Source organism: Ammodytes marinus (assembly GCF_949987685.1).
Source record: "Ammodytes marinus genome assembly, chromosome: 9".
NCBI classification, from domain to species: Eukaryota; Metazoa; Chordata; class Actinopteri; order Uranoscopiformes; family Ammodytidae; genus Ammodytes; species Ammodytes marinus.
In genome coordinates this window covers 12,954,962-12,970,443 of record NC_137213.1, presented here as the reverse complement: position 1 = coordinate 12,970,443, position 15,482 = coordinate 12,954,962, and the positions used below count along the sequence as shown (strand labels likewise).

General features: G+C 39.7%; 1 protein-coding gene across 2 annotated transcripts in view; it reads left to right on the top strand.

Moving 5' to 3' along the window:
- Positions 1 to 751: 751 nt before the first annotated feature.
- The window catches only part of LOC307256004 (guanine nucleotide-binding protein G(olf) subunit alpha), a gene marked incomplete at its 5' end in the record, with an annotated part of 52,870 nt that continues 38,139 nt past the window's right edge, over positions 752 to 15,482 (top strand). Inside the window, 4 exons of one of the 2 annotated variants that reach the window (XM_080034857.1) lie at positions 752 to 1,223; positions 12,970 to 13,042; positions 13,824 to 13,878; positions 14,046 to 14,165. In XM_080034857.1, the coding sequence (XP_079890983.1) occupies positions 752 to 1,223; positions 12,970 to 13,042; positions 13,824 to 13,878; positions 14,046 to 14,165 (720 nt within the window). Of the gene's footprint in view, positions 1,224 to 12,483; positions 12,715 to 12,969; positions 13,043 to 13,823; positions 13,879 to 14,045; positions 14,166 to 15,482 lie in introns of those variants that run through there. The other variant, XM_080034858.1, reaches the window with a different exon arrangement.

Below are 15,482 nucleotides of genomic sequence, written 5' to 3'. Positions count from 1 at the left end.
AACATTCAATTGATAAAAGGCTGGTACAAATAAATTATACATGTCATTGGGCCTTTGTGTGAAAAAGGTCTGGTAAATGAACACACTAAACCTAGGGCACATAAAAACTACAATTATCAGTGTGGGAATCAACTGAAATACTGTGTTCAAAGTTTGAATATTATATAGGCCTAGGCCTATATGCCATTTCAATAGAAATGTGTAGGCTAAATAATAGACTACATATAGCATAAAGAAAGATCTATGATTCGTTCGTGTGATACTGAAGAGCAGATCCACTATCTACAGTACAGTAGGTGTCTTTAGACATGCAGGCATGAAATGTGAGGAATGAAAATCATGACCAGCCTTCTCGAAATGGCCATACTGTAGTAACATGACGTGCCGTGCATTGCACCTAAAACTGTGCAGGCAGATTGTGGACTGTCTGCGCAGCGGATAGCCTCGGTTTCCTCCCAAGGTTGTGCTTTCGGTTACTTACGGTAAGATGGACCCGCAGTGTCCACTAAAGGATCAGGTGATCCACTAACTACGAAGCGAAGGCTGACTGGGGAAAATGCAAAATGACATATAGCAAATGTCGGAGCATAATTCATTCACATTTCCGGCTCAAACTCGGACTTAAATCGCACCGCTGGAGCTCCAATGTAACGATGGCACGTTAGGGCTTGGTGGCGCAACTGCGATTTTTTTTTTTAAGGATATTTTAATTTATGAGAAATCACATTCACAGACAAATATTGGTTTCAACATGGGGCTGTGCTACAGTTTGCGTCCCCGGCTCTTCGGGGACCTGAGCGGGTCTATCTCCAACGCTACTTCGGACTCGGACCAGCCTCCGGACGCCGCCGTGCCGACCCGCGCTGCTGGGGGAGCAGCTCGCCCGGAGGACAGCGGGGGATGCGGGGAGACTTCGGCGCTACGCCCCGGGGACACAGCCAGGCTCCCGGCCGGCGAGCACCGCCGTGGGGACACTGCTACTGACGGTGTGCTTATACAAAACGGTGGTGGTGGAGGTGGTAAGGGGACGGGAAAGGACCGTGGTGGCCGACGCTTACAGCTGCTGCAAAAGACTAGCACCCAGAAGCAGAAAAACTGGGACAAATTACTGGTGGAGGAGAAGGAGGCCGAGAAGGAGGCGAAGAAAGTCAGTAAGAATATTGACAGGGCGCTGAAGGAGCTCAAACGGGAGTACAAACAGACGCATCGGCTGCTGTTGCTTGGTAGGTTGAACTGTGCGTGTTACTGTGTTATGTGTGTGTCCACCTCTCTCCCCCTCTCTGGCGGTGTTGTGGTTGGACTGGGAATCCGTTTTATTATTAGAAATCAAAATGCACCAGCCGGCCTTTCCAGAAATTATGTCACTACTCTCTCTGGCGAGGCCTATTGCCACATCTGTTGGCTTGGTGAAGACTGGTACCCCCTGCGGCTGTCAATGACAAATGATGAAGATGGACGTGTAGAGAATCACTGTCTTGTTACTGTTACTTTTTGGGTTATAATAAGGAATATTTAAAAGTCAATGAGCCTGACACATAAGTTACAGTTTTACAGAGATCACCACACAGTTAGAGGTTACAGTAGCCTATAATAGTAGGCTAAAGCATATAGGACTGTAAATGCAAGAGCCTTTTGATTCCTTTAATGTGGCCCACAGTTATTCTTTTCAGTACCTACATTATGTGTTAAATAGTAGCCTAATATGCCTACCTATAATATAGGGAAGTGTATAGTGGCATGAATCATAGCATCATTGTTTTATGGTGAGAGTATGATTGATCTGGCTATAAAGGCCTATACAAATATGTAGAGATATACCACTTCCTAGAAAGTACAGTGTAAGGGTGTTTCTTTCCAGGGACCATTGACTAAAGTTTTTTGAATAAATCTCTATGGCTATAGTAGACTAGAGTGTAGTGTAGTTCCCAGTAGTGTTTTATAGTAGAGTGCTCAACCGTGCATACAAAGAGATATAGGCTATACATAGAAAGAGCACCTAGCCTTTGGCTCCTTGACCATATTTGCCCTGAAAACTATATAATATAGGCTTATATAGTACAGTACACAATACTGTAGAAGAAGAGGAAGTGTTGTATATTATAGAATAGTACATCATAGTGGCTTTTTTGTATAGTGGGACATGTGTTTGACTGATTGTGGCACATTTACAGTAAGGTTTTTTCAACAAATGCATTCAAAGCATACAGAATAGTGTAATATTCAGTAGGCCTATAGTTTGGTATAGGCATTATTAGTGTAGAGTGATGTACGTACAGCTTTTAGTTACTGGGCCATGTTTGCTCTGAATATAATGTAGTAGGCTATAGTATAGTGGCCTGTGATGTAGTTTGACGTCTGTAATAATGTAATGAGCATTTGAATAACTGTGGCCCATTCAACTAAATGCTGTACAGTTGATAGCGTAGTATTCAACTGAAGCACAGTGCAGTAGAATGTTGTTGGCCTATATATTATGTTATAGGGGAAGGTGGGGTGATTTGTGCATTTTGGAAGTTGCAAAACCCCTTGTTTCTAGAAAACCGTGGAAGAAATTGGAAATGTGACCACATATTTAAGAAGAGCCATCCATTTGACTCATCCTGTAAAGAAGGGAGACACAAGGAATAAGATATAAGCACATTTAAGCTCAAAAAACTGTGTTTTGCCTTTCAAAGTAAAATTTCCATGATCAAGGTTTTTTGATTATTGTGTCTGAACAATTATAGACACGTTTGAAAACATTTGACACATGTTTTAGTGCTTTGGTATGCTACACTTTGAGTCTATATAGTTAGCACAATGTCAACCCTAAATTGCTGCATCATGCCTATTATCCAAAATTCTGGGGATGGGGTGATTTGTGCGCAAGGGCCTGGGTGAGTTATAAGTAAGTAAGTAAGTAAAATGTATTTATAAAAGCACATTTATGACAGTTTGCACTGTCCAAAGTGCTGTACATAGTGCATTCAGTAGGTAAACAATGAAGGTAAAATAACAATAACCAAAATAAAAGACGTAAAGCCCATACATCCACATAAACACAGATAGTAGTGCAGAGGTAAGTAAGTAGTGCAGAGGTTAATGGGGAGGAAACACCAGGGTGTACATATGGGTTTTGAGCCTTGATTTAAAGGCAGTAATGTAGGGGGAATCACATTTGTCAGGTGGCAGTTGGTTCCACAAGCACGGAGCAACTAGTGCAAAGTACATTTCTGAGAGTTGTGCCAGTGGCATGGCTGTATACGCTGGTCACCAAAAGAAAGTGATTGTCTACAGTAGCTCAGAAGAGAGTGACATCTCAATTCCACTTAACGACACCACTGATGAGAGTTCAGATGGCCAGAAAGATGATGATGGTGACTTTGTCATTGTGACAAGACAACTTTTTTTCCGAAAGCTATATTTCTTAAACAGTTTATTCCAGATCCAAAGTTTTTATTGCCAGGGATGCACAACATCCTGAAATATATGTACATATTTGAGTTGGAGACTTAACTGTCAAGGCCTCACTTTAAAATCACTTTGAGTAAAAAGTTGCACAAATCACCCCACCTTCCCCTACTGTATATAGTTTAATAGGCTTAAATATACAAATATGTAAAGAGACCACTTTTGGTCCATGGTTGCTTTGAATATAATGTAGCAGGCTATTCTTACATTACACTATAGCAAAGTGTAGCAATGTACAGTAGTGTGACACCTGTTTTCGGACTACATTGGCTTATTTACAGTACGTTTTTGTAGTAAAGTTGAGTATAGTTGGCAAGTATAATATAATACGTTATAATTTTACATAGTGCTATAGATAAAACGTTTTCGAGTTATAGTGCGTAACTTTGTCATTGGATGGATGTTGGTTACATTCATGCCATTGCCAAACAAGTTGACAAACTCTGTATTTCTCAGTATGACAGTGTTTACGTTTAAAGTTTTTGAATGGCTTTAAATAACTGTGGCACATTAACAGTACATGATTAAGTAAACAAATACATGTACAGTACGGTAGATTAGTGAGTAGTGGCCTGTAATTGAGTGCGGTATAGAATATTGTTAAGTATGCTGTAGGCAATGTGCTTTAACTCTTATTCTTATTGCTGTGGGCTTCAGCACTGAGAGGATGGATTTGACAAAGGAAACCAATCATTTGCTAATTACAGTTTGACATAATGCAAAGAGTCACTCAGTGTAGTGTTTTTATACTAATATATCCAAACTGACGCCTGTGATTTGGTTATTTATGGCGATGTGATCATACAGCTTCTAAGAAAAACCTGTATGATCACATCGCCATAAATAACTAAATCTAAGGCGTCAGTCACGACTTTGGCAGGTTGTTGTGTTGGTTTTGACATTATTTTTAGCCTTTTTTATGGAGTGAGTGATTATAATCAGATAATCAGGAAAAGAAACCTGTGTCGTAACTGATCTGATTCATTCATAATAACAGGGTCTCGGTTAAAGCCCTCATCAGTTTGAATTGTGTCCCTATAAATGACACTTCTTATATCAGCGGTAGGTAGGTCAAGCGTGTTACTACCTCACTGGAATCTCATGATTGATAGTTTCATGGTTATAGTAACTGGAAAATGACCTGTTTTTCTAGGTGGAGGTGTTGTGTCAGGCCCGACTTCTCTGAACCTTTGCCACCACTCTATGTTTAGGACATGTTTCACCCACTGCACACACGCACGCATGCACACACACACACACACACACACACACACGCACACACGCACACACACACACACACACACACACACACACACGCACAAACACACACACACAAACCAGGCGTCAGAAATAGGCTCCAAAATTTCACATCCACTTTTACTAACTTACCTCTCCATCTGCTTTTTGGTAGTAGAAGTAGAAACAGACTAATTATAATCATAATCTACTTAGAATTAGGTTGTGGGTTGTGTTAAATGACCACACGTCTCTGTATCCTACAGTACACCCAGGCTGACACAGTACTTCACGTTTTCAGAAAAAGGTCAGTGCTTAACATTCAAAACATTTCATCATCGCGGCTACCCGGATGAGGGAAAAAAAGCACATTTTAGAATAAAAACAGAACTCCATCCACTTTGAGGTTATGTCACACATTGCACTTAGGTATTTGCTCTTCTTCCAAACAAGTGTAAGTAATGCTTCGTTACTACGTATAATAACTGGCTACCAGCTTAATTTCCTGAGTAAACAGCTCTCGGTAAATATACACACAGGAAGAAATGGCTCATCCTCACAAAGTCACACAGGGAAGTGTCAGACATTCTTCCACGAGCGGCTGTTGTTGAAAGCTATACAGCGTGTGTGTGTGTGTCCTGTGTTACCGTGTCATTTCAGCATGTCATTATGGGCCAAGGCGACTTTATTTTCGGCTATACAGAATCGCAATTGCTTTTATTTTCTGAGCTGTCTGCCCTGTTACAACCGAGAGAAGTCAGCTTGAGCCACTTCTGGTTTCTTTTAAGAGGCCTTTCGGGACTTTATACCCTCCAGTAAGACTCCTGTTGCATGCCAGAGGTGGTTTGTGTTCCTCTGAAAGTGGACACCTTTCAAATAGTGTTACATTTCAAGGCAACGTATGGTCGCTAATCTGGGTCACTTTATCTGTTTGTATTTGCCGCAGGTATTTAGTTGAACGATGATAGCCGTAAGGAAGTGTTGTTTATCCTGGACGGGGGCCGCCGCGTTCAGAGCGTGCTGCAGCTGGAGTCCGTCAAGGTTCAGGCGTATTTATAGTCACTGAAGTTATGTAATGTTATATAAAGGATCATTTTAGAAATAGTTGAAACTATGTTTTTATAAAATTATGAAATAGTTGATAATAAATGTTTACTATTGAGCAGTTTTCAACTTTTTAATTTCAGCAGTGACAAAGCACTTTGTTGTAATGCTTTGGGAATGTAATACAATCGCAGCTAAAAGGAAAGTCTGCATATGAAAACTTATTCTCATTTCTGACAGACAGCCCAGTTATCGTCTGCTCTGATTCAAATGAGTTGCAGTAAAGTTGAAGCTTCAGAAATCTGATGTTTCAAAGTATAGTGGCCTGATTGAAAACCTAAAAAAAGTATTTAAAACTACGTAATATTAGGGTTTTTAATTTATTTTGAAAGACAATCCTTAACGATACAACAAACAGTAAATGGCTCCAGAATGAAATTGATATTAGAACCAAAACAACCAGAAGATTAAGCGGATTAGTCCATCTGTAAGAAATGAATTGGTCAATAAATATTTTGATAATGAGGTCATTGTTAACCCTCACTTTTTCTAGCCTCTCAGATGTAAATAGATATACTTGATTTCTCTGTTTTTCAAGTTCTGAAAGGTAACTGGAGACACTTTTTCTTTAGTTCCTTGCATCTCATAGACCAAGCAATCTACAAAATAACAGAATTAATAATACTGAAAAATAATGGTAATTTGTGGCCCTAGTTTGTATTTAACTGATGATATAACATAAACCAATATTTGGATACATACTCAAAAAGTGTGTGATCATGTCCCAGAGGCTGTCCAGGCTCCTATAAAAAGCTCTCTCCATATTTAATAGATCAATGTTTTCCTCCAACCATGTATTCATAAAAAGCGAGCTGGTTTTATGTGAATCCATATAAGGCAGAGTTGTGATGTGTCCACCGGAGTTCATATGCCTTCAAGTACAACTGATTTCAACGTGCAAGGTCAGATGCATTATGTATATATTTTGTGCTCAAAATATTACAATCATGACAATAAATCAAATGATTTCCACTTCATACGGACACTGCTCCTATTTTAAGGCACCATTAGTCCAAAACCACTTGTAGAAGATGCAATAACAAAGCTATTATTAACACATTTGACTGGAGAACAATTCAGAAAACCTGAATTCCTTTTAATAGAGTTCCTTTCGACTTTATACTGTAGTGCATGAATACAGGGATACTGCTATGGGAACTGCTAGGCAAGTTCCTATTATTTCTTGGAAAGGAAGTTGCTTATTGTTAGGGCTCTTGGATCAGATTCGGCACAGGCCCGTGTGACAATATCTGTTACAGCTTTTCCTAGATGTCCTTAAAGGTGTAGTCAGCAATTCTGGGCAATGCTTGTTGAAATAAATTTGTCAAAATCAGTGAATATCTCCTCACGATCCGCTACCTGTCCGTAATGTGTGTGAAAAAAACAAGAAGCAAGTATTAATACACAGCCTAGGGTCTGTAAACAGGCATGCTGCTAGCTACAGTGGGTCTCCTTTGCTTACATGTCCTTTTACAGAGCCTAGGCTGTGTATTAACACCAGATTTGTTTTCAGTGCACACTGCACACATGACAGACAGGTAGCGGATCGTGATTTGGTGCCACTAACCTGCACGTGAAGCCCCATGTTGTCCCCTTTTGACTACAAGTAGAGTAGACTCAGGTGAACTTTGCTTCCGTCTAAAAAGGGTTTTTATCATTGACCATTGCTGAACTTTGCTATTGCCTGCCTGCACACAGTTCCCAGTTAACGTAATGACCCACAGGAGGTAGTGGAGTATGAAATATTGTCACATTTATGGTGCTGATAGCAGGGCGGCGGTGTGAATTGTCTTGATACCGGTATGAACCATGCCAAGCCATAAGGACACTGGACTACTTTTGTCCTAAGTGTATAATATAGCCTTTATCAATAGACCTCTGTCCCCAAAGAGAGGGCTATAAAGTTCTTCCCAGGTTCAGTCAAAGAAAAAATTCAAAGAGGCTAATTTTAGCTGGATATCATTTGGACGTGTGCCCCGCTTTTACAGTACATGCTTCAAATGAAGTCCGGGCCGCCCAGCAAAAGATTTATACACGGGAATGAACTCTTTTGAGTGTCAGTTCACTGGCAGCTACAATCACTGCCCAGACAGAAAGCCTATGTATTTCACCATATTTAATTTATTTGTACTTTTTGCAGAAAATAAAACGGCACATTGTAGAGGGTTGACCACTAGCAGCTGTTTTTAAAAGGGCTTTAGTCTGTTAGGATGTAGGAATCATCCACAAACACCGGCAGCGTTGCTTGCCATTTTGCAGGACAGGTTAACTATCAGTCTGAAAATAGTGAAAAGCATCTTTTGTCAGATTTTGAAAGCAGAATCCAATAGCAGTACAGTATTTTTAGATTGTTGTTATGCAGTGTTTACTTAAGTCAAACTTCTCCTAACACTGCTCACGCTAACACCTAACGCTGCCATTAATTATGAATGATATAAATAGAACTACTTGTACTTGATAATACCGCAATGATTTTTTAAACCTCCGATCTGGATATTTCCAAATAATTCTGCTTTAATAGTAAGTTGTGTCTGATTTGGTTTTATAAAGTTTTTTACCTTCTTAGACATTTGTAAATTTTCATCTCCTCCTCTGTCATTGAGGAATCCAAAATCAGTGAACATGCAAATGCATTTCTTTATTAGTCTCCTATGTGTCTCTTATAGTTCAGTTTTCTTTGTGTGTGTGTGTGTGTGTGTGTGTGTGTGTGTGTGTGTGTATGTGTGCACACTTTTCTCATCACTATTTTGTAACTTGCATATTGGACCTCAATTGGCCCTCTTTTAAACCTGATATAATTTCACATTATCCTGCTCAAACATTCACGTCTTAAACTCACACTTTCTCACACCTTTACATTGTGTAGCTTAAACACCCATGTAAAGTTAGTTAAAAGTAACTAATGAAATGTGCTGCATCAGCTGTTGAAATAGTCAAACCTTAACAAACACCCCACACACACACACACACACACACACACACACACACACACACACACACACACACACACACACACACACACACACACACACACACACACACACACACACACACACACACACACACACACACACACACACTTTTTTGTTAAGTCTGGTTAAGAGGAAGCCACAGCAGGCTAAACGTAAATATCAGACGGCACTTCCTCAAATGGACGATCATTTATGCAACAAAACCTGATTCTGCAGCATTCACAGCAGCCTCGGCAGCGTGTGTGCTGTGCTGCCGCTGGCCACTAGAGGGTGCTGTGGGCCAGTCGCTTGTTTTGACCTTGCTCTCTAAAGGTGGGAAGACAAGATTTTATTTTCTTTCTTTTTTTTTTCTTTTTTTGGTGAGGGGTGTGGTGGGTGTTGGTTGTAGTGGTTGAGGTGGTAATATTTTCATAGCAGTATAGTTGAAGAAAGGTTTTTGTTCATCATATATATATTTTTTATTTGCATGCTGCATAACTTTGTCGGCCTAATGTCACTACATAACACAAAGAATTTACATTGTATTTGCATAATGCAGACAATAACAGGACACTCCTCGTTACATAATAACACTGATAATCATTCACACTTTCCCTCAGAGTGATGTGTGAGTATTTGTAATACCAGCAAGAATATCGTTTTTGTTCTGACCTGAATCCAATATTGTAGAATTGTACGTTAGCCTGCCCATTAGCTCAACGCTAAGGCCGGCCTACTGTGTTTTACCAGTTGCTCTTGAGTGAAAAAATTACTTCCTTTTCTGTCTCACATACTGACAGAGACATTAATAATTGAAAATATGTCTGCTTCTGTTGCCTGCCTGACAGTAACACAGAGGTAGCCCTATACATGTAAAGTGCAGCGTTGGTTGCTGACATGTTGAACCTTTTTACAAACCCACAGCCCATTCTGGTCTAGCTGAGAGGAAGCCACAGAAAAGGTGAACATAAATGTCAGACAATGCTCACAACAGAGACGGCTTTTTCTATTTCCTCCTTATCCACTTGTATTGCCTGCGTGTTCTTATTGTGGTATAGATATAGGGCTTTTTCTGTCATTAACCTACATTGTTTAAAATTAAAATAAATACTTTTAGACATACAGTAGCTAAGAAGTACTGTATATAAATTATTTCCCCAAGAAACCATCAGACTAATGTGGACTTAAGTTGTAAATCTGATTAAAGTTACTGATATTCCTTTATATTGAATTAGGTAAAACTATAACATTTCCAGACTTACAGTATTTTTTGTGACCACATTTTAAGGTAGGCTAATTTCATTTTCATTTGACAGCAATATGATTTACTGTATATGGCTTATCATTGTGCTATGATATGCTTTTATGTTGTATGAATTCTTATGTTTTTTTTGAAGAACAAGGAAATGCGTGCAGTTGAACCAGACAAGGGCTCTGCGTTTTGCTCAAGGGCCCTAAAGCAGATAAAAGATTGAACATGTATCAGCTACAAGTTATGACCAGCAATCCATCCAACATACTCTTCCTTCAAAAGTTTAAAAAAGCAAGGATTAGAAAAAAGTTGTTTCTTTAAAAAAATATGAACCATTGTTATTAATGAAAATGCCCAACATATTATATAATAAATGATTAAAGTTTGTGCCAGTTTAACAACCTTAAACATTTAAAAATATCTTACATAACAACACAACTCTTTAACTGAATTATAATGTGTATTATACAGTGTACTTTAACTATTGACAATTTTTTTTGGCTCATACGTCTGCACTTTTTCTCTAAATTTCCGGTACCCCTACCACTTTTAATTCAGGTCCTCCAGCACATACTATACTCATTCCCTAAAGAACTACTGTCATGTTCCCCAGACCTGTAACCCTTGGTGGGACTTATCTGAGTGCATTTACTCGGCAAGTCCTGCGACTGTGGCTCAGGTGGCAGAGCGGGTCGGCCGATGATCAAAGGGTTGGAGGTTCGATCCCCGCCCTGCCACTTGTGTCATAGTTGTTGTGTCCTTGGGCAAGACACTTCACCCACCTTGCCTCGTGTGAATGTCGATAGTTAGCCTGCTATCGGTGTATGAATGTGTGTGTGAATGGTAACATGGGAAAGGTAAACAGGTCTCCCTTGCAAAAGAGTCTTCGGACTCAATGGGATTTACCTGTATAAATAAAGATAAAAAAGTGCAAGTTTGACATAGCCTACTGATGGTTTACTCAAGTATAATGATACTTTACACTTATAGTTACTTTTTACATACAAATCATATGATATGCTTTTATAATATAACGCAGTACTAGAATTGCATACAAATGTTTTCTAATTGATTAAAAAAAATCTCTATATATAAGATAGATAGACAGATAGATATATTTAAGTCATTTGTTTAACCCCATATGGAAATTTCCATATGGAGTTGCAGTTGTAATATAATTTTATATTTGATTAATATAGGATATAAATTTATATATAAATGTAATCTATATAAAAAAATAAGTAAACTATAAAAACCAAGCAACTATAGGTCTAATATACAAGATATTGATAAATATACTTAAATATAAGTAGCCTACATTTTTAAACTCAAAGGCAAGTATTTGCAGATTATTGTGTTTCTACCATAGATAGTATAATTATTGTGTTTTTACCATGGAGTAGCCTACTTCCTGCAACACGTACTTGTAGTCCTAATTCTCTTTAAGGACTACTATCATGGCTCCCCTACCAGACCTGTTATGAACAGTTTAAACTTCAAAGATAGGTAAAGCCCAGTGCACGCACACGCACACACACGCACACGCACACACGCACACACACACACACACACACACACACACACACACACACACACACACACACACACACACACACACACACACACAGGCCTACAAACACATACACAGACAGACAGACGCTGTAAATGGGTTGCCAGTTTGGGGTCAGGGCCACCTCATTGACTGGAAGCCAAGAAGAAGTAGAAGTAGGAGCAGAAGACGAAGAAGAAGAGACCAAGCCCCTCTGAAGTAGCACACAGGCGTCCGGGTTCCACCCCCTTTTTCGGGCCGTTTAGTTTGCTAGCAGGAGCCATAGGCAGGAACAGGCGAAGGACTGAAACCAATGGAATAATGGCTCATCTCCGTTTTTGCTACACACAAGAAGTTATAGAATGCTACATGCGCGCGACTCACTGTTGTTGTTAATGTTACAGTGTAGCCTAAACGCAGGTCTGTTGTGTATGGTGTGTGTGAATGTGTGTGTGTTTTTCACCTCCTCTCCACCACGGTCCTCCTCGGTTACTTCCTGGTGCCACAGAGAGAGGCAGTGCTGAGTTAAAGAGACAGAAAATACTGATAGAAATTCAGATAGAAAAAAAAATACTGTGAGAGAGAAGAGAGGGGTTGGAGACGCGATAGGAACAGTTGACTGGATTCCCAGAAATTGAAAAACCCTCTCTCTCTCTCTCTCGCTCGTCTTATTTATATGTATTTTTGATATTTCTTTCGCCGAACCGAGCCGCTATTCTTCGGTCGGGGTTGTGAGCTAACACACGGTCTGGATGTCGGTTGTCTGCGGCTGAAGCGGAATTGTAACGGGGGAACATATTCCTCCCTCCGACGGAGAAGCCTCGCAGAGATTTTCACCTTTTTTTTTTTTTTTTTTTTTTTCTAAGGCTACATTTTTACAGTAGGCTCGTTCCTGTTGGGGTTTTTTCCTCTCGCTGTTATTTTCTTTTTTTTTAAACCCACACCGTCATTCCCCACCCCCCTTAGGTGTTGTTTTATATATAAATATATATATTTTTTACGATTCCACAAGGAAGGGTTAGGGCGACGGAAGATGGGTTGTTTGGGCAACAGCAAGACTGAAGATCAACGCATCGACGAAAAGGCACAGCGAGAGGCGAATAAAAAGATCGAGAAACAGTTGCAAAAGGAAAGACAAGCGTATAAAGCCACACACAGGCTCTTATTGCTGGGTAAGAGGCTGATTTCCCCCTTTCGTTTACCGAACACGTAGCCCCATTTGACAGCGCTTGCAATAATATGTCATGGGGGTGGATATATTGATGGAAGCGAAAGCTCCGGAGCCTACAATTAACTGGCTTCATTTCCCCCTTAAAAACAGCCAACTACATGTAGGCCTATGTGTTTCATAAGCGCTAGCTCCTTATGTCCTCATTCGTGTATGGCTGGGTGATTTATTTTATATTTTTGTGTGTTCATTTTCGAAGGTGCGGGAGAGTCCGGAAAAAGCACCATTGTGAAGCAGATGAGGATCCTACACGTCAACGGCTTCAACGCAGAGTGAGTACTGCTTGCTTCAGTTCTAATAACATATTATAATAAAACAAGCTGTATTAGCGGTATAGAAAAAAATGTTATCGGTGCTTTTTATTCCCATGGCCTCCTATCCTTTCCTATTGAATAACGCTGTATAGGCCGGCGAATAGCTACAGCCTGTGTGAATGGATTTTCCCCAGGCACTGCAGCGCCTGTTGGGCCCAGTATCCCATGCAAAGCAGCTAATATCTCCCTCCTCCTTCCTCCATTCCCTCTTTCTCGTGTACATACACAGTTCTAATACATTGGCTGGGATTTCATGGTGTCACACAGATGCCAAACAATTCACTGTTTCCTGTTTCATGTGAGAGGGTGAAAGGTTGTGATCGACACAGGCCTATTGATGATTTGTTTTGCTGCAAGGCCTTGCATGGCATTGATCTCGCCAGTGGTCTATTTTAAACAGACCCTGTACATGTAACTGTGTGAAAAAATGCCCTGTATGTGGACAAATGTGTATAAATTCAAATTATTTGTCCAAAGGAAGCTGTGTTAGAAGAAATAAGGCCTAATTTAGACTTTTTTAAAGATTGAAACATGAGAAAAATCTCAACTACGGCCCATCATATCCCCTCCACGGCTACATAACACCTATACCGTGGGTATAATTACTTTAGAATGAAGTCGAACCTGGTGCTTATAACCTCTTTTATTGCTCATAACTACCTGTGTGGTGAATCTTTGTTTGTTGTTGTTGATGTTTGGCCTCACACATCTGCTCTGCCCTCCCCTCCCCCCAATGCAGAGAAAAGAAACAGAAAATCCAAGATATTCGGAAAAACGTGAAGGATGCCATAGTGGTGAGTAGTTTAGCTGTTTCCCCAAATATCATTCTGCAATCCCATTTTTACAGATCATTATGCAAAGTTTACAAGTGTATTTATTTCTCTTCTTCCCATATTCATTGTGACTAATGCATGTTTTTTTTCTGTTTTTACTTTCTCTCCCACAACTTCTGCTTTTCTAGACTATAGTGTCTGCGATGAGCACTTTAATACCCCCAGTCCAGCTAGCCAACCCAGAGGACCAATTCAGAATCGAATACATCAAAAGCATAGCACCTCTCTCTGACTTTGACTATTCACAGGTAAGACGTTCATGAAGTTTTCTGTGTATGTGTGTGTATATATGTGCTCCTATACTACCTATTTGCTTTTTTGTGTTTTTATTAATGTACATTTGTGTTTGCGTGTGTGTGTGTGCATGTGTTTAGAGCGTTTTTAATGTATTTATGAGCCCTGTGGACGACAATGTAGATGTTGTTGATAAAGCTCAGGGGATGTCGGAGGAGAGATTTAACAGAACCTAATGTTGCTTTACGTCTTTAATTTACTCCTTTTTATAAGGTTTTTATTTTATTTGGGGGGATACAACGTTTTGAAGGTAGGCTTGAGTATCAATTTAACTTGGATGAAATCAACAGTTAGTTGATTCTAGCGCTTGTCTAAAAGGTTTGATTCCCCCTTTGTGGCCAGAGCAGGTGAACTGTATGTGGATTTGAATGCAAGTCAGAGTACATAGGACTTATTTGTGTGTGTGTGTGTGTGTGTGTGTGTGTGTGTGTGTGTGTGTGTGTGTGTGTGTGTGTGTGTGTGTGTGTGTGTGTGTGTGTGTGTGTGTGTGTGTGTGTGTGTGTGTGTGTGTGTGTGTGTGTGTGTGTGTGTGTGTGTGTGTGTGTGTGTGTGTGTGTGTGTGTGTGTGTGTGTGTGTGTGTGTGTGTGTGTGTGTGTGTGAGATCGGCTGTTCGATAGCGCAGGGTCATGTGCTGGAAAATGTAGATCATGTTTTACATAATTTTTTGAAAGTGTTCCTTGTTTGACAATCGTCTGTGAGGCACCGCAAAAACAGGAATGACAAATGAAATACCGAGCTGTATGATAGAAACTTGTAGGTTTGGATTGTTCATAGACTTTTATGGGAAGTAAAACGTATTAATATTCTGTTATGTAGGAATTCAACACAGGGTGTATTGATCAGCCATTTTGCTGTTGTTGGTTGTATAGGAGTTGACTGGGATCCTCTATTCCCATCATGTTGTAACTTTTCATATGCAAAAGCTTGTCTTTGAAGCTAAAACTACTACTTGATCAATCCGAAACATATTCTGCACCTATTTGGATAAGTTATTAATAATTTAAATTTGTTTCTCAAGCAAAAGGGCCAATTATATCCAAGTTGTCCCCATTGTCTTCATTGTTCAATATTCTTGTTTCATATAATTGTATAATGAAAATCTTTGAGTTTTGACCTGTTGGTTGTACTAAGCGAGACATTTGAAGATGCATTTTCACTATTTTCAAAATCATCAATCAATAATTAATGTCATTTTTAGTAGCTTTGGTTCATGTTATTTTATAAAGTTTTGAGTTGTTCTCCATCTGACAACATTGAGAGTAGTGAATTT